This window comes from Chinchilla lanigera, unplaced genomic scaffold (genome assembly GCF_000276665.1).
Source record: "Chinchilla lanigera isolate Chin_1 unplaced genomic scaffold, ChiLan1.0 scaffold00003, whole genome shotgun sequence".
In the NCBI taxonomy this organism is placed as follows: Eukaryota; Metazoa; Chordata; class Mammalia; order Rodentia; family Chinchillidae; genus Chinchilla; species Chinchilla lanigera.
The window spans coordinates 46,883,019-46,903,562 of NW_004955404.1; the positions used below are offsets into that span (position 1 = coordinate 46,883,019).

A 20,544-nucleotide genomic window follows, 5' to 3' on the forward strand; every position below is an offset into this window, starting at 1 on the left:
AAATTTACTACTCCACTTTAACAATAAAACCATTACTGAGTTGTGTCATTAAAAGTTATTTGCTTTTTAAAGCATAATAATATGAACAAATTATTTTTCATTTACCTCAAACCAATCTGCCTCCCAAAGTGTCACTTTTACTTAAGCTCAATTTTGAACTTCAAGCACTGCTTATCCAGAGTAATTTGTATCAACCCACATTCATAAGAAGCAAGAATTAAGTTTTTCTGTGACACAACAGTGTAGTGAGAAGAAACTACACAGTGACTAGACACAGTATAGTCAATAGAGTCAAACTTTCTGCGAGTTGATGTCCATGCTTTATCACTCACGCAGGTTTTGGCATATATTAATAGCTTTAAATTATTCTATATAGTATATATTAACTATCACATGAATTGAAAACACATTATGCAAAGTAAATGCAACTTGGAATCAGTTGCAACTTGTGTCCTGTTTTGAAAAGCAAAAAATAACCCTGTGACCTTTTACTATAAACCTTGAACTTCTCAGTGATTCCAACAAACAAATTAGGGAAAACATAGGTGTAAACGAATATAAACTTTACCTAAATATCTACTGGTCACTATCCTCAGCTTCCATATATTCAAAATTTGAGAGCACTTTTGAGTGTGACTCTTATTTCAAAGGTTTAAATTACAGCAGTGCAGATATAGAACTACTGAGATTCGTGTCTCTTAAAACACTTTTTCAATATAAAACTGACTTTTGGGGAGTGAATACTTAGTTCAAGTTTGTTTAAGTTCCAGAATTCTGCCTGGCTGCTAGACTATTCTATAAGAACTTAATAGTTGGATATACATTTCTTTCATTTTTGTATCAAAAAAATTTAAAATGGAATTAAAATCTTTTTAAGAGAATTAAGTTTTTTTCTCAATCTGGAAACACTTTTATGTAATGATATGTGGACCAACAAATAAAATAAGATAAAGTCTGCACACTGAGCACTGCTATCATTTTTAAGTGTATAAAAGTAAACTTTAAAATGTAACAGAGTAAGACATCTACACTTTCTAGATTTTAGGCTGTTTATCTGGGAGGGTTTATGTGTACAAACTGATGTACACAGTGTCAAAAGTGTAAAATCTTTTTCATTTCAAAATGTGCCTTTTCCCTGCTGCTGACGGTGTGGCCTATCTTCTTCCAAAGATTTCAGGACAGCTCCCAAACCAGCAATAAAGTGAATTCAGTCCCAATTATGCTAAAAGTCTCCTACCTGAATTATGGACATCCGAGTGGCAGGGGTCTCGCTCGAATTAGTCCCTTGTCCTGTGAAGCTGGTGTGGCAGCCTGCATGCCCCTGAGGGACAGTGAGGTTGTTGGAGGCTGGTTTGAGATACATCACCTCTGACCGGGGCGAGCTGAGGGGCAGGCGGGTTTGGTAGTCGAAGTACATGGGGGAGGTGGCCAGGGAGGGACTGCTCACCACGTTCATGACGTTCATGGCGTTCCTCTCTTCTACTTCGCTCTGCACCAGCATGATATCGTTTTTGTTGATTTTCTTCTTCTTGCCTTTGCCCCCGCCCAGCTGCGGGTGGCTGTACTCAGCGATGCGGCAGTTGTAAGTGCGGATCTCCTTGTTCTCACGCTTGCACTTGACAGCGATGGTGATCATGGCCGCTAGGAGGATGATGGAGATAGTGCTCAGAGTCACGATGAGCGGCAGGGACATGTCCCAGTGGTGCTGCTCGCCGTTCACCCGGGGCACTCCCTCGGGCAGGGAGCCGCTCACCGACCTAATGATGAGCTTGGCCACCGCGGAGAGCGTGGGCTTGCCGTGGTCTGTCACCTTCACCACCAGCTCCACGACGGGCGTCACGTCTTCCCAGAAGGGGTGCAGCGTGCGGATCTCGCCGCTGGACGGATCGATCTCAAACAAGTGGTCGTCGTTGCCGTCCACGATCTCATAGGTGAGGCGCCCGCTCTCGCCGAAGTCGCTGTCGAGGGCGCGCACGGTGCTCACCAGGTAGCCCAGGCCCGCGTTGCGCGGGACCTGTAGCTCGGCGGTGTCGTTCTGCAGCGTGGGCAGCACGATCACTGGCGCGTTGTCGTTCACGTCTAACACTGTCACCCTCACAGTGGCGTTGCTCTCCAGGTGCGCGGGCGCCCCCGAGTCCTTAGCAAGCACCTTGAACTCAAACGCCTTGGTCTGCTCGTAGTTAAAGGAGCGCAGGGCGTATATGGCCCCGTTGGTGGGGTTCACAGACACGTAGGTGTAGATGGACACGTCGCCGATGTGCGAGGGCAAGATGGAGTAGGACACAGTGCCGTTCTGACCGAGGTCGGGGTCCTGGGCGAGAACAGAGCCCAGGTACTCTCCCGGGATGTTGTTCTCATGCACTTGCAGCACGTAGAGCCCCTTGGTGAACCGAGGAGGGTTGTCGTTCTCGTCCAGAATCTTGACCGCGAAGGACTTGGTGGAGTTGAGCGGCGGCGAACCCCCGTCCCGCGCCACGATGGTCACGTTGTACTCGTCCTGGGTCTCGCGGTCCAGCGGGCGGTCGGTCACCACCGTGTAGAAGTTGTCGTAGTTCTCCTCCAGCTTGAAGGGCACGGCGCCCCCGGGCCCGCCCAGGCCGCCGCCGCCCCCCGTGCCTCCTCCGCCCAGGACGCGACACTGCAGCTGCCCGTTCTTGCCCGAGTCCCGGTCGGTGACCCGCACCAGGGCGATGACAGTGCCGGGCGGGGCGGCCTCGCTCAGCGCCCCCTGGCGCACGGAGACGAAACCGATGGACGGCGCGTTGTCGTTGCGGTCGATGAGCTTGACTGTGACCTTGCAGTGCGCCGGGATCGGGTTGGGGCCCAGGTCTCGGGCCTGGACGTCGATCTCCAGCATGCCGTTCTCCTCGTAGTCCAGGTTGCCCTTCACCCGGATCAGGCCGGTCTTCGGGTCGATGGAGAAGAGCTCCCGCACGCGGTCGGGCACGTAGCTGCTGAAGGAGTAGAGCACTTCGCCGTTGGGGCCCTCGTCCGCGTCGGTGGCGTTCAGATCGATGACCACGGTGCCCAGCGGGGCGTTCTCGGGCAGTTCCACCAAGTACGAGGGCGCTTCGAAGACCGGGCTGTTGTCGTTCGAGTCGATCACCTTCACGTTGATCTGCACGGTGGCCGAGCGCGGCGGCTCCCCGCCGTCCAGGGCGGTCAGCACCAGCGTGTGGTGGTTCTGCTGTTCGCGGTCCAACGCCTTCTGGATGACCAGCTCTGGGAATTTGGTGCCGTCTCCGCGGGACTTGACGTCCAGGGCAAAGAGACCGTGGTCGTCGCGCGTGAGCAGATAGGTGCGGAGCCCGTTCTCGCCGGCGTCCGGGTCGTGCGCGCTGGTGAGCGGGAAGCGAGTGCCCGGGGCGGCGTTCTCCGAGATGTCCATTTCGATCTGGTCAGAGGGGAAGGCGGGCGCGTTGTCGTTGATGTCCTGGATCTCCACCTTGATCATGCAGATCTCCTTGTCGTTGGCGAATACCTCGAGGGACAGCTGACACTTGGCGTTGTGGCGGCACAGGGACTCGCGGTCGATGCGCTGCTTGGTGTAGAGGAGCCCGCTGTCGGCGTCCACGTCCAGCAGGTGCGGCGCGGAGTTCTCCAGCACCCGGAAGCTGCCCGACTTACTTCGCCCGCCGCTGGCCCCGCGCTCAGCTGGCGGAAGCCCTGCCTGCAGTCGAGCATCCTTGCCTATGTTACCGATCACGGTACCGGCCCCTTGCTCCTCCGGCACGGAGTAGTTGAGGTTCTTGAGCGTCAGGGCAGGGGCCCAGAGCAAAAAGCAGCAACAGATGGAAAGGTACATCCCAGACCGGTGGGGTGGGGGCAGGAGCAGCCGGACTGGAGGGACGAACCGGCGGGTGCGCGCCAGCCTGAGGCCCGGGCAGGGCGTGCGTGCGCGGCGCGAGCCGCAAGTCCGCGGTGCTCCCTCTCCTCCGCACCCGGGCTGCCGCAGGGCAGTCTCTGCCGATTCCGCTCAAGTTCCCCGAACCTGTTGATCTACAGCATCCGCACCGGGTGAGAGGCAGCGGCGCCGCGGAGCTGCAGCGGCTCGGAGCGAGGCGGCGGCTCCCTGCGGCTGAGGGCGAGCCGGGGGCTTTGTCTCTCCCGCCTCGACTTCAGCAGGTTCAAACTTGAGCGACGAGGCCGGCGAAAAGGAGGAAATCGAGTCTGGGAGGGAGGGCAATGAGCTCAGGAATTGGTAGGTTTTTCTCGCTCCCGCTAGGGCGCCGCAAATCCGCTCTCGCCGGCAGCCTACGGAATACTCTTCCCAGCGGGTGGGGGAGGGTTGGGGAGGTGTGTCTCCAGGCAGATCGGAAAGTGAGATCCTTACTTAGGACTGGTCTCCCGCGATGAAATTGATGGGAGCGAGGAGCCACGACGAGAGGCACAGATAAATATTTCTGAAGCCTCCCCGGCGCACCGTGAGATGTCTGCTTGCTGCGCAGGCTGGTCTGTTTTCAGGCAGTGTTTTGCTGCATTTAGAGATCTAATCTTGCATTGCTGGCTGAAGCGGCGGCGGCGGCGGACTGCATCTCCCAGCCAAGCGTATTTTTTTTTTTTCCTTTCTCTCCTTTCCGAGCAGCCAAAGGGAGGGGAGGAAATGCAGCGCAAAGAACTAGTGTCCCGATTTGTAGTTTCCTCCCCCTATCAGGCTCCTCCCTCTCTTCTTCCGAAAAGGCTCTCCACCGAAATAAAGGAAGCCACAGCCTGATCAGCATTTGCCGTGGGAGTCTATTGGGAAGGGAAATATATAGATGTATCTCCGCCTCTGATCGTAGAACACACTCGGATGTCTCTACGCCGAGCCAGCAGCCGCCTCTACCACCCCATCCTCTTCCTGCCAGCCAGGACTTCTCGCCATGCAGTTTAATTCCAGTTTGCTTTTCTTCCCAGGCGGAGGGAAATCAACAGGCAACTCATGGTTGGACGTGCAGATCTGGAGGGGGAGGGGAGGCCGAATAGAAAGGAAGGGGGAGCCACCCTCCCGGTCCTCGCACACACACTCGCCCTGTCCCTCGCTAGAAGGGAAACAGTCTCTGCATTCACAGGGCTGGGCTGTCAAGTGCCTCTCTTTTCTTTCTATTCAGCATCTCTTTCCAGTGGCCCAGCCTCCCAGTCCTCTTCATGTAGAAAGGAAAATCTTGGCGGGGAGTAAAAGTGGTGAATATTTGAAGAGGATAAAGTGAGGGTTTTTCTCCTCTTAGAAAAAAAAAAATTAATAGTAGCAGTGGGCTGGATGGGAGAACGGCGTCAAGGTTCGGCGTGGTGCATTCTGCAGTCTGTGCTACAGTCTCTGGGCGGCCGGGGAGGGCAGGGGTGAGGGGCTGCGGCCCGTTCTGCCCGGGGCGCCCACCCCGGGGAGCTACCTCCGAGCGGAGCTTAGGCTTGGGGTTGTCTACGCGTTATTTCGGGTTCCCGAGGCGCCTCGAGAGACGGGGATGACACATCCAGAAATGCAGGTGTTCGGAGCTGCCGGATGAGTCAGGAGCCGCGGGACGAATCGGATTCACTCTCGCCTCTTGGTCCTGCCTTCACAGACATTAGTTGCGGCTTCTTCCTAACGCTTTCTCTGACTCACTCTAGAGAAAGAAAAACCGGATTCACGTTTCGTGGAAAAAAGGAAAAAAAAAAAAAAAAAGAGCAAAGAGGGGGAGGTGAAGCTGAACCCCACACCACTTTTACTCTACCTCGTTCTGCCGGAGTCCGCGGCTCTGGGAAGCAAGGCGTCTGCTTTGCTAGCTGTGTTTGTTTATTATTTTCTAAACCTTTCCTCTTGGCTAGGCGTGAGGCACCCCAAAATCTTTCAGAGTCTTAGAAAAAGGAAAAAAAAATTCTCTCTTGCAGTAATTATTCACAGCTCAGCCCCCATCAGAGTTCAAGATTTTCCTCCCAGTGTTGTCTATTCACAAATTCCAGCGTCGGTGTGCATAGCTAATTGTGCAGTCTGTTGGGGAGGATTTTATTTTATTTTTAAAATCCCTCCTTTCCTGTCACGGGTGGTCTCTTTCAAGCTGGTGCCTGTCAGGATCACCCCAAAGCCCGAGAAAGACGTGCGGATTTCAAACCAAATAAATCCATCCCCGCAAGCAAAGCGGCAGAGGAAATGAAAGGAGAAAATTTCAATTCAACAGTTGGAGTAGTGTCTCCCTAGCCGCTTTCCGCCGCTGCCGCAGCCGCCCGGCTCGCAGTCCCGTTCTCTCCCCAGCGGCTCTTGCTGACTGACTCTATTCACCTCACGCTGCCGCTTAAACATTGATACTGATTCCTTGCCAGCCAATCGGCGCGAGGAGCAAGGTCCGGCCTCCCCAGCCGACGCCCAATGGGAGGCGGAGAGGAGGCTGGCGGGGGCGGGGCCGGGAGCCCAGCGCTTTAGAGTCATTGATTAGATCGGGTAGATGGGAAACTAACGCGCCTAACCCAGCCTGCTACGCCTCGGCGGCGGCGCCCAGGGCCTCGCCGCCAGGTCTCCCGGGTCCTTCTACGCTGGGAGCAGCTACTCCACTGTCTTCCTCCGGAAACGAGAATTAGAAAACAAAACACAAAGTTTAAGAGCGATTTATTTTATTTTTTAGTCTGATATACACGCGAATCAGAATCGCAGGATGCTTGCAGAATAAGGTAGCTATGGTCTTCCGAATGGATTTCCGAACACACACACACACACACACACACACTGGAGTCACCGCTCACCACCCATATTCAGGGAGGGGCACATTTTGATGCCGCGTGGATGCGTCTGAATGAGGTTCGGGTGTGTGTGTGTGTGTGTGTGTGTGTGTGTGTGTGTGTGTGTAAGCGTTCTGTCGCATTTGATGCATATTTCAGGAAGTCTGTGTGAATTCCAGGGTGCTCGTAAGCCCGCATCTGCCCGCATTGGAGCAAACAGGCCGAGAGCAACAGCAATCAATATGTAACTTTGTTCACCCTCAAGAAAAATCAGCTGTCCTCAGGCATTCAAGCAAGGAAAGTCATTTGATTATGAAAATATTTCAGAAGAAAACCACAGATGCACATTGAAAGAAGGACCATGTCTCCTTACAGTAAAACAACCTCATTTTTTTAAAAAAAGAATACACTCCACACAAGCTTTATAGAGTGTTACAACTGAAATTTGACTAAACAACACTTATGTTGTGCCTGTTGTTCATTTTCTCTTCTCTTCACAGCGTGGGTTCAAGGTAAAGGGACGCATTCCTTCATGATAGCCTTGGTGTTCTGTCTAACTGTTCTTGTTCAATATGCAATTTGAATCTTAGTTAAGAAAGAATAGCCATTGACAACCACATCTGCCAAAAGTGCTATGCACAGAAGCTGAACTGTAAAACATGAAGGAAGATCAGTAATCTGTTAGGATTTCTCATCCTTGTTTTAAAATAACACTACACACACACACACACACACACACACACACACACACACACACACATTCACCTGCTCCAAATTCTTCCCCATCAACTTCAGAATTTTCAAAGATTCTTTTTTCCTAAATTATTACTACAATCAACTGCAAGTGAAGACTGGTTTGCTCATGATCCAGCTGCTCTGGGAAAGAGTTAATACCAAAAAAGAAAATTGAAGTATTGAAATAGAAAAGGTGAGTGTTTTGATTGCTAGAGTATTGATTGCAATTCATAAATACTGAAGTTAAGTTGCCATTTATAAATTGTGAATGACTGCCATACAAATCTGAAACATAAATCATTCAGGATTCACAGAAAATCAAATCCAGACCAATTACAAGAAAATTCTGATGGTTGTTGTTGGGATAATTGTTTAAAGATTCAGATAAAGCAGCTATTTATTTCCTGGAGGGTTCAATGAAATAACTTATAGTTCGAATTTGCAGTCTGTTCCGTACCCAAATTTACCACTCTCTAAAAAGTGTAACAGTTTAAAAGTTCAGAATACTTTAGAGAACAACCTTCAAATCCTAAAATGTCTTTGAATTTTATAAATAGGTAGATGGTCATGCACGTACTGTGTTCTAGGTAAGAAGGGGCCTAAAACTTTGTAGAAATGTGGATGACTTTGCTGAATGAGTGCTGACTTATAAAAATACAGCTTTGTATTATCACTCTGGGGTTAGAACCTATGTCCCAACACATGTCCTACAGAAGCTGAGGTTTCAAATCTCTAAAAGTATCAGCTAATTTAAAAAGTAGTGATTACACATCCATTTATTATTCAATATTTTTAATATGATAAATTTAAAGCTTTCTTGCATTATATATTAATTCAAGGAAAGTCATAAAATATTCTCACTTTAGGTTTACCTGAATGCCAAAACAAGAGGACAGTGTGATAGTTTACTGGCTAGCCTTAGTTAGATGTGTTTTTGTGTAGTACAGGGGGTATTAGAAGTACAAGGCTTAAGAAGAAGTACAATGACATGAAAATACATCCTTATAGGCATAAATTTTCTCAAAAGCCTTCCAGAGTAATTATGCCACACCTCCCCCTAGTGCATGGCAGAAGAACGATCAGTCTTATGGTAACTACCACAGGGCATCAGCCAAAGGACAGTAAAATACAGAAATACAGAACGTATCTTCCTTGTATCTTATGGAACTTGTAGTATTGAATTTTGTTTTTCATAAACTGATAAATCCACAAGCAGTTCACTTTTATCATTATGATTCACATGTTTCTTATTTTTAAAGAACCTTGAATCAGTTGATATGTGACTTCCAGTTTTTTGGCTTGCTTTTAACCAGACCCAATCACCATGGTTGGTGTGTCATAACCTTCTAAGTTCTATTTTTTTTGCCTAGTATTTATGTTTGCAGTACAGCTATCAAGACTATCTTCTTAACTATGTTTAAAATTTTGAACTCAATTTTAAAAAGACAGAGAGGATATAAATAGTTAAACAATTGAAAATATCCTACTGGTTTTTATATTATTGAAGGGTATAGACACAACTTTAAATTAAGGAAACCAGAAAAATACAGTTTTGTACATGACTGATGATATCTGCAATCTCATTTTTCTTAAGAAAATCTGATTGATACTCATTATTTCTAATGACAAGTAACAGGTTCAAATTTAAACCTAAATTATACTATTCATTTTAAATCATACTATTTGCACACTGAATATCTAAAGATATCATATGATTATTTGTAACTTACGCATGCACAAACATTAAGAAAAAGGATTTGGACAGACATAGCGTCTATCTAATTAATAAAATATACTAGTATAGATGAGCTGTAAAGGTGAATCGATCCTTACGTTGGAATTATTTTAAATTAAGTATTAAAGTCCGTTTATACTGACCAATAAACAATGATCAATTCTGTCATATCACACTACTAACTGGATTTATAACATTACTATTAAGAAATAATTTTGAAAATGCTATTTTATGAAAATTGAAATAATTAAATGCCTTTAGTTTTGCCTCAGAGATATTCTTTGAGATATATATTTACTAGTTGTAGTTGTAATTCTGAGTTTTTATGCATGCAGCCAAAATAGCAGCAGTTATACCTTTCTTCCACAACTCGTCCTGTCTCGTATATCTTCAGAGTTCAATAAAATACAGTTCTGAGGAGAGATTTTTGATACTGCTGTATTTAACACAGCCAGTGTCTAGTGAACAATGATTTCTCCATATTTCCTTCGACATCAATTTTACCATCATTTTGCTACCTGGCTTCCTATAGTTTTGTTCGTTGAAAACCCTTAAAATAAGTTTAACACATAAACATTTAGACATTAGAAATGTCAAAGTGTTCATATCACATTTAAGTTCTCAAATGAATGATAGTACTGCATTACAGCTGGTTCCTATACTTGTTACTGTCTTTTAGAGTTGTTAATGACTCACTTGTAAACAAAGTCATTGGTTATTGCTCCCTTTAATCTCAGCTGTGCCTTTTTACAAATGAGCAAATTACAATCTTAAGAGGAAAATTGCTAAAACATCTCTTCTTAAAAAATATGAGTTATATAAAAAAGGCAAACAAACTAAAATTTTTAAACTTGGGAAATATGGTGCCTAATTTTAAAAATTTTGAGAACTCAACCTGTCTTAACATTTTAAGCATGTATAATATCTGTATATATTTTAATATTTAAGATTGAATGTGAAACTTTTTCATTTGCCTTAAAATTTTGAATTTTGCATTTAGGAAACACTTTAAGTCAGGCAAAAATATATTGCAATTTCCTTCTATACTGTGTATATTATTATATGTTACAGTGACATATCGAGATATCTGTGTCCTCCTACCTTGATAGCATGTTACCAGGGAACACTCAAAATGACAGGATTAACATAACAATGACATGCAAATTATATCAACTAGAAATTAATTTGTAAGGGGCACAATAAAGGAACTGAATTTACAACTGCTATTTGTATATTTTCTGTATATTTCTAAGTTTGTGAGTCAAAAAAATTAATAAATTAGCAACAAATAATCTACTTTTCTACAGTGAAATGTATTTCAGGAAAAACACTGTAAAATATAGAGACAAATTTAAAACTAAATTAAAATTTTTATACTGAATTTTTATAATAAAAGGTTATTTAGGGTCTAAAACAAAATGTGCCTTTGCATATGTAGACCACAGAGTAAAGGGAACTGTCAAAGAAAATGTTAAGACTACATCACATGTGGTAATATATATTAAAAAGAGGAGAATTAGATTACAGTGTGTAAAATGTAACTATGAGAGAATTTTCTTAATCTTAAAAAATTGCAGATGTCATATTTATAGCCTCTTATTTATCATCGAGAAATAAAAGGGTTCACTTAATCATACCAACTCAACTCTCCTGCCCCATTAGAAGTTGCACGCTGGCACCCCCTGGTGGCCAGACTAACAGCACAAACCTTTGGGTACAGTATTTGCCAGGGAAATTTACTACATAAGAAAAATCGGTTCACTTAATCATTGTTCACTACTTTTTAAAACAAATGAAAAGGCTATGAATGAAATAGTTAATTTATAGATGCACCTTCTGGGTCTTTAGAATACATTGGCTGAAGCTGAGAGCAAGGATAATATGATTTCATGTACACTTCGGCAATCTCAGTTCCTTTTTTCTTTTTAAACAGCTAAGCAAGTTAGGACAGTGCTAAAGCTGGAATACCAGCCCTTGGAGGGGACCTGGAAATAGGATTCAGTAGGTGGCACTCTTTCCTCAGAGTCAGTTTTATGATGGCCTGAAATAATGTTTCACATAGCTGTGTCACAGGAGGTCCTGCCTTTCAGGTGAGGCAAAACCAAAAGCTTATGATCACTTATGGCTATAACAGGTCACACATTTCTTTCCATTATTCTAAGACATTTAAACAACCTATTATATAGCTATCATGCAGAGATCAATGAGAAGGATGTAAAAGAAGTGTGCTGAGCTCTTCAGCAAACAAATAAGTGCTCTGCAAATCCTCTGCATTTTAATTATCCTCATAATCATTAACCCTCCCAAGTTCCAGTGACAAGGTCTTATTTGGATAATTATGTTCTCCTCATGTAAATTCCCCCTTTCAAAGAGCTAGGCATATTATTACCTCTTATATTTCAAAAATTCTCAGAGCAGTTAGACTGAAAGCATAGCCCTGTTAAAAAGCTACTGTCTGTCACCTCAAAACAGCGTACTTTTTTGGTAAAGCACCTTTTTAGGTAAAGCACCTTTATTCAGTACCTCCCCTCCCCTAAACACGCATCAACAGGTACACACTCAGAAAAATAATTTCCCTGCCTATTAGGGTGATGGTTAGAAATAAAGCTGAATAAAAGAAATTATGGGAAAGAAGTGTGTTTAAAATCACCCTGGCTTACTTATTTTTGGAGCTTCTAAACTCAGATACTTGAACACGGTTCATAGATTTCTGGGTCAGGGTCACCTGTTTCTGGAACAGATGAGAGAAGAATATGCTGAAGAAATACCACAGTCTTCTACAAATTATCAATATTAAAATGGAAATAGAATGAATGAATGTTAGTACAATGTTGGTGGTAAATGAGACATCTTTATTTTTCACCAGAAATGCTATTTGTAGTATAAGTTTGATATGAGACACTCATAAATATAGAACTAAACAAAAATAATTCAAATGCTGTGTATTTATTTAAATATTGGCTGACACTTTTGAGAACAATATCAATTAAATTTATAAACATATTGCCTATAATATTCACATGGGCTGAAAATCTATTTCCCCTTTTGTGAAGGATCTGATAACAATATGAGAATAAAATGGGATGAAAAGGAAGGCTTTTAAACTTATTGTGCCATTCAACCATTTGGAGAAATATAAATTAACAGTACTATGAAAGTACAGTAAGAAACAGTGTAATTAAAGTCTTTTGTGACAAGAATCCATTCAAGAATCTACTGACTGCTATAGAACCACTTCCTGATACGTTTTATGGTGATCCATAAGTTTAATTTATACAGATATTTTTATGAACACTTGTGAGAACTGTCTATACATGATAAACACATTCATAGAGGGTATACATTAAAGCACTTCTGTTTTGGAAAACTATAAAAAGTAGATCTCTCTGCTAGTATCAAAAATTTAAGACAGGTGAAATGAATTTGTTTTATGTATCGGACTATCAGAGCAAATTTTAATACTTGAAAAAAATCAGTTTTTTAGAGAATATAATTTCCTATACTTAAAACCAAAACTTTCATTTGCAATGAGAAGCGTAATAGGTTGTAATCGCTGTGACACCAATGAATTCACAAAGATCAGAGAAATACATGACTGCCCAAAGTGCAGTGCTCCCTGCACTGTTAAGTTTTAACAGCGACACATCAATTGAGATGTAGAGAAATCTTTCCCACTTGAACCTGTGAAAGATGATCATATAATTCTATCTAGATAGAGGTTAAAGGCACTGCTTATGTGAATTGGCAGAAGTCAGAGGTTTTGTCTATGACTTCTACTCTGAGTATGATTTTGACTATTCTTTTAAGATTATGGTATATAGTGTATTATGTATTATATTTCTAATTATTTTGCTATGAAATTTTATTAATTCATAGAAGAAGAGTGCTTTTTATTATTTTCTTTATTAATATCTACTTGTATTACATGAAAATAAAAAATTAAACTGTAAGGACTGAAATGGTTACTTTGTGACATACCCCTTTCAAGAAATATAAATTTAAAGCAGTATAAAAATAATAACTAGATTATTGAGTCATATATTGAAGGAATCCACTGAAAAAATTTGAATTCCAAATATCCTTTCAGTATATTTGCATATAAAGCATACATTTAAATATTACCTACTTTTTGAGAGGTGTTTATGTAGAAGCAACTCATAGAATTCTTTGTAATTCATGGATTCCAGATCTGAAGTAACCACTTTTGGTAGCATAGTGGTTTGCCCCAGGAGAATTAAATTAAAATTATGAATGAAAACTTTTAAAAGGAAAGGAAAATTTAATACTTGATTTTAATGCTGTATTACTCCCAAATTAAGACCTAACCCGAAGTAAACACCAGTTTTTACCACGGTGATGGCCGGCATCATGCAAAAGATTATACCTCGCTATTCCCTTGCTCACACGTGGTCCTCTGTAATGGCAGGAAGGCGAGGTGACTGGGGATTGTAATTTTGACCCGTGGTTTTCAAGGCTGATTATTGTCAGGTTAGGCCTTATTTTTGAGAAATAGGATGAGTACCTACAAGGAAAGAAGGGACTATTTACCATTAAGTAGCGCCTAAATCCTAGTTTCAGTTTCAAAGTGAATTAATAACATGTGTAGTTGGCATTTATTCTTCCCTTTTCTCAGATTTTGATAAACTTTCTTTGGAAAAACAAAGCAAACTAAAAAGTGCATTACTGTATTAAGACCAACAGTGATCCACTTGAATAACTCAGTGGCGTGTGCAGAGATATATGACATAAGGCTGCGGGGAATTTCTCAGATTTTAAAAGCAGAGATTCAACTCCTCTGGAAGTAAAAGGCAGAGATCCTGGAACAGTGTAAATAGATAGAGAGAGAAGGCGTGAAAGGGGTAAGCTGTGCGGACAAGTGGTCACATATTTTATCTTATTAGTAGTTGTGGGAAATGTAGTAAATGGCTAAGACTGCACTTTTGTTTGGATTTGACCAAAATCTGGGCTCTCTGTAGAAACCTGTCTTAATCTTGAGAAATCTGCCTCTATAAAGGAGAACAGGGTAAATCTATTATTCTGAAAAACAGGTGCAGGTTCAAAACATATTCTCTGTGATCTAGAATTGGTGCAGAAAGACAAGGAAATCCTTATAAATTTCTAGATCATGTTCTCATAAAGATTCTCGGAGATGGTGAATCTATGAAAGTTGGGGTACGTGGCCATAAAAATAAAGTCAAATGTAAAACATTATGATTGTAAAATGTAAATAAGTACAATCAACAGCAGAAAGTATTGCAGAAAATCCCGAGAGATACATGAAAAATTTCAGATACTTGTCTATAACTCAGCGTGAGGGGTGGATGAAGAGAAAAACAAAGTCAGAGAAAAATACAATGACAGGTGCAGGATACTCGTTACTGTAATATAATAATAAATGGCAGGAATTTTAAAGGAAAAAAATTGGAATGAGGAAAATTTATAATCATTAAAATATGATGAAAAATATTTTGGGAGAGATGAGAAAATTTCAGATTTTTAAATTAGACAAGCTCCTTGACTATTTGACACAGTGTGATAACCACCACAGCCGTGGTCTTTTGATTTTGAATTTCAAGGATGATAAAGCAAAAATATATTAAGTGCTGACTCCAAGCATGATACCCAGAGCTGCTTTGGGTGGTCTCTGCCCAGTGGGCAGGGGGCAAGATGACTAGGGGTCCACTATATTTATTCAAGTTCCAACTCAGAAGGAAGGCCCTCCATTATTTCTAGTAGAGACGCCTAAGGGCAGTGAGTCAGAGGAGGAGAAGAAGAACAGTGCATGAGAATGCGATTGCCTACTGCTTCATTTGGAGTTGAACCACTGTGGCTAAACCACACAAGAAACCCATGTTCCACAACATGATAGAAGTTCTCTAGCACTTGGACTCAATTTTTATAGATAATATGTACTATCTCCCTTCATGACTTCATTAATTATATATAACTCATTTTATGCCCTTGCTCTTGGGCCAGAACCAAGAGTAGGGACTTAACCCTTTATAAAGCCTTGACTCGCACAATTAAGGCTTTTTGTGTTCATGTTTTTTCCTACTCACACGTTAAAATAATGGAAAATTGTCATAGTTCTGGATATTTCTTCTCCCTATTTTATACCTCTTTCTATAAGTGTTTCTAAGTAATTATCTTTTGTAATTTACTCTGATGACTGTATCTTTTATACAACAGATTCCTCTTCTAAATTTCTTATCCTAACAATTTTATATATTTAAATAGGCCTTCATCTCTTTTAAGTGACCAACAATAGTCAAATTGTATTTCATGGAAAAGAAAAACAAACCTTCACGAGTGACATTAAAAAATCTATTAAAGGGCTGGGGATATAGCTCAGGGGTATAAGTGCCTGCCTGGCAAGCACAAGGTCCTGAGTTCGATTCCTGGTACCAAAAAAAATTATTAAAAGAAATGTAAAAATTAATTAATTCTTTGACATAGCGAATGAGGTATACGTTTCAAGGCCAGGACTTACAGTAGTGAAAAATGTGGACAGGTAGGTCCTTCATGCAAGATCCAAAGTTGTTGTCTATATCCAGCTGTGCAAAGTAGAAGGACAAGAATTTTCACTTCTTTCCTTGATGTCATTCAGAGGAATTTCTCATGGTGCCAGTCATCTTGCCTCTCCATCTTCAGACCAGCAAAGCGTGTTCCTTCTCAAGTTTGACATCAGTCTGACTTCTCCTTTTGATGCATCTCTCTGACCTTTTAAAGGAGAAATTTTTAATATTTGAAAGGCTCTTTTTATTGGTTTAGCTCCACTCAAATGTTCAAGACAATCTCCCTAAATTAAAATCTTGAACATGGTTTACATATGAGAAGTCCATTTGCCATGCAGCATGCTAACAAATTCCAAGTATTAAGATTTCAAGAGCTTTGCAGAGATCATTCTGCCTAATCACCAAATAATTGGTAAAATAAATTACAGAAGAGTTATATAATAATATTCTATTAATGTATCAATACAAAATCAAGAGATCTGAAGAAACTAAAATTTACATTAAACAGAATAAAAGCAAAGTATGTAGTAATAGAAGATTAAAAACTGGGTATGAACATTTGGGTGTAGAAAAGTAAATGGGGAGATAAATATCAAACATTTATAATGATGTATGATGAGCATTTGTGTGTCAAGGATAGGACATTAGGAGACTTATCCATATCTGCTATTTTATAAATTTTGTATTTTAGAACACATTAATTTATGTTAAAGAGCATATGTAGATAAACTAACAGTTCCATTTTTACTCCACAAATTCTCTAACAACTGTCACTTCATTGCTTTTCAAATAAGCAACATTAATTTCCATGTTTGCTTTCTTATCCTTTTACCATTAGGCAAGTTTTTTCAAAGAAATCTCTCAAGTCTTTAAAATCTAGAGCAACTGATTGCTTTTTTTTCTTTTTGGGGGGGTGTTTTTTGGTACTGGGAATTGAACTCAGGACCCCGCACTTGCCAGGCAGGCTCTTGCATCACTGAGCTATATCCACGGCTGCCTGATTGCTTTTACTACTAGCACTTTTTCTCTTTTCTTCTTCTTCTTCTTCTTCTTCTTCTTCTTCTTCTTCTTCTTCTTCTTCTTCTTCTTCTTCTTCTTCTTTTTGCATTGTTACATTCATAGTATATAACTATTGTAATCAGGTTTACAAAGGAAAGGATTTAATACAGAACACATAATTTATGGAATTATTTTATAATATTCACCCTAAAAATCAAATGCAAAACAGTGTGAGAAATCTCTCCACACACTAGAGACCCAAAGAATCTAGCTGAGGGCCTGGGTTCCATGGCAAGAGACTACGTGAGTGCAGCTGAAGACCTAGAGTCCATGGCAGTGCCCTCCATGAGTCCAGCTGGAGGTCTACAGCCCACGACAGTGTCGCATGCAAGTGTACTTCATGCATCGGTCCTGGGTAGGACCAGAGGTCGGTGGTGGAAGCGAGAAAGTCTGTGCCAGTGGGTGAAGGATCTGTACCATCAGGCTGAGGGATTTCCACTGAAGCCAGAAAGCCACACTCAGAGTAAGGACCAGAGCTCCCCCAAAGTGCCCCACAGCCATCCTTTGCAACAGTGCAGTCCTCCAAAGATGAGAACAGTTGACTTAATATTGGGAAAATCAGTGCAACAGGCTTCTTCAGGAGAATTAACAGCGCACCGTCTTCCCCTCCAGTTCTCTTTTTATGCTGTTGGCAACGATGTCCAGGTGGGCCTTCCACACCGAGCGCCAGGCTGATTCAGTTCAGCTGGGTGTTGCGAGTTGACCATTAGTTGTTAATCCACTGCAGTAACTTATCCTCCAAGTAGAGCAAGTGAAAGCTTGGTGTAGGTCTACCTACACTACTCCGTTTTTATATATATTAATTTGATATGTGTGTGGCAAATTAGCTGGTCAAAGGACAAATATTTGTAACTAATTCCCACTTTTATTTCTGTGACTCTTTAAAATTGGCATAATAAGTAGTTATGTTATATTTTTAAGGTTCAATATCTGATGTTTTTCTTTAGTGACCCCATTACATTAATGGCACATTATGAAAATACTGTTTTACTATAAAAGTGTGAACCTATTTATTCAAATTTAGTGTCATCTTCCTGTCTAATTGAATATATTTATCATGTATTTTCATGGGGTTTTCATAGCTATGTTTCAAGAACTAAACAAAGCCAGTTGATTTGTGTGGACTTAGTAAGAATTTTGTTAGTAGTATTAATACAGAAGTTTATCTAACAACATATTTGCAGATAAAACATCTATATAATCAAGTACATGGATTTATTGGCAGTACTTACTGTGCTCAGGTGTTTCTAATAATCTTGGGTGTGGTGCTCAAGATAGTATGTTTCCTTATTGATATTGAAAATGTTACCAGAAAACCTTGATTTTCATTTATTCCACAAAGCAAATTAGTTACCTTGGCATAGACTAAGTTTTCACACCTCAAAAAAATCAATAAAATCTCCAATATTCTCCCCTTCCACATATATGCCAATCAGATTTTATTTGAGATTAATTGTAATAACTCCAAGAAACAATTTTGACCAGAGTATTAGTCATTCACAGGTAAATTGTGACCAAATGGACATAGTGGATATTTAAAAATTATAAATGTTCTTCTAAAAGACACAGTTACTGTTCTGATTTATTTATAGTTAATAATCTATTGACCACCCCACATGCTACTTCACATCAGGTGTTTTAAATGTTGTGAAATGTGTTTTCTGGGTTAGTATCTATTTGATCAATCCATTAAATGATTTACATATCTGAAATTAATTTGCTTTTGATTCTTATGTTTATCTTTGAGTAGCTAATTAGGTCATATTTTTACTTCTGTTTAGTTTTTCATTCATTTGCTCCTGCGTGTGTGGCAGCGTAAACACCACTGAAAAGAGCAGAGATAAGCTCTCAAAATGTTACGCGGCATTTTACCCAAACATCTGTCAAGGAAAAGGTTAGAATTTTCACTTCCAAAAGAAAATATATACCAATTAGCAGCAATATTCTGCTGTCTATTGCATAATTTTGGCAGGGGGAAACTGACATGCTTGTTCTTTATATAGAGTACATTTTTACATGTGACTTCCTCTGCCGGATGCTTACAAGCTGATTCAAAAGGTAACTTCTACACACTATTTTGATAGTCATTTGATACTTATACAGCTTCCTTGTGCAATTTGTTAGACTATGCAATGGACATATTACCAAGTATTATCAGTTAAATTAAAAAATAATAATTCTACATATTACAAAACATTAATGGGTATTCCTTTACAAAATTTATAGAGAATTTGCTAATAGAAGTCTTATGTTGAATAAAATTACACTATTTTTTAGAGCTCTCTGCAATTGTTACAAATATCTACTACCAGAAAACTACTGAGTAGTAAAATTTCTAAATGTTTTTGGAATGTAAAAGAGGTTTTAATTATTTAGATTAGTCTTAAATATAATTTGAATATTGAAATGTCTGTCATTGCCATAAACAATACTGACAAGAATTTCAAAATGTGATGCAGTTATAGATTTTACAACAGCAGCAACACCTTACCAAAATGATAAATAGATAGCACTAGAAACATTTTCAAAGAAATAATTTTTCTGCGAGTAATGAGACATCATACACTTCTTTCCATGGTTGGATATTAGGTTTTGAAATGAATATGTGGGATTATATTGTGTAGATACACTGTCTTGTGTATATACCTAGTTTCTTCTTAATATAGATTGATTTTATTGCCTTATTTTTAAAAGCATAGAAATTTAAATAATTATTATCATACTGTTACATACTTGTGATGTATTTTTCATGTGACATTAATTTGCAAGAAATGAATCGTTATATAAAGTTCATAATGACAGATGTATCTAACAAAATATAGGGCAAATATATTATTCAAATATGCCAGTATCAAAAATTAAAGAAATGCTGTGGAAATATTTTAGATTATAAAAGACTAAGTAGACATGACAATACCTGAAATATCTATTATTAAATAGTGTTCTTTTCTGAATTTAAAAAAAATTTATAAGGGATATTACTGAATAAAATAAGATAATTGGGATACATACAGCGATAAATAAAAAATTTCCATATTACTTTTTTATCTCAATTACCCTTGTAGGGTTATTTAGGCAATATGCTCATTTTGAAGACATATACATTAATTTATTCAAGAGTAAATAAGGATGATTTATGAAGCTTACTTTCAAATCATTAAAAAGTGCACTAGTGTATACAAGGGTTAACAGGTGTTTGCATGTGCACTTCCATAGAGTCATGTGCCACATATACAGTCTACAGGAGTAAGAGAAAAAGAATGAGAAAAAAAGTATCACAAAATATTTACAAATGCTAAGTTAGTAAAGACTAATAAATATTTGTATTACTCTTAGTGTTGCAAACTTTCAGGAGATTTGAAATTATTTCTATGTGAAAATTTATGAAAATCTATGAACATTTCCAAATTTTTCTTACAAAAGTGCATCTGTCCTATATCTCTTTTTTTTTTCTTATGGAGTATTCACTGCTTTCTTCCCTCCTTTTTTACATTATCATAAATCCATCGGACAAACATAAACCTCAAACTAGAAAGTTTCAAGTCGGTGGAGGGCCCAGTGTGTGGGTGAAAGCCCCTGAGTACAGTCATGAGATTGGCAACATACAGAAGGATTATGCTGGTGGGAGCCATGTTTCACACTCCACAAATGGAAATATAAATGTGGATGTAGTGGAGGTGCTGTGAACTCTATAGTTTTGTAGAGAAATTGGAAACATGGATATACATGATTGTCAACACATAGCTGCAAATAGTAACATAAATAGAGAAATAAATAGTATGTATACATATAGTATGCATTTGCATATTTTACTAGTGTTTCACTCTCCTT

General features: G+C 40.3%; 1 protein-coding gene across 5 annotated transcripts in view; it reads right to left on the reverse strand.

The window, feature by feature from the left end:
* The window catches only part of Pcdh17 (protocadherin 17), a 91,616-nt gene extending 87,716 nt beyond the window's left edge, over positions 1-3,900 (reverse strand). For 3 of the 5 annotated variants that reach the window (XM_013516710.1, XM_013516713.1, XM_013516708.1), the window contains exon 1: positions 1,238-3,900. In XM_013516710.1, the coding sequence (XP_013372164.1) occupies positions 1,238-3,805 (2,568 nt within the window). In that variant the 5' untranslated portion in view covers positions 3,806-3,900. The remainder of the gene's footprint in view (positions 1-1,237) is intronic. The other 2 variants (XM_013516720.1, XM_013516718.1) reach the window with 1 other exon arrangement.
* Between the last annotated feature and the right edge of the window lie 16,644 nt (positions 3,901-20,544).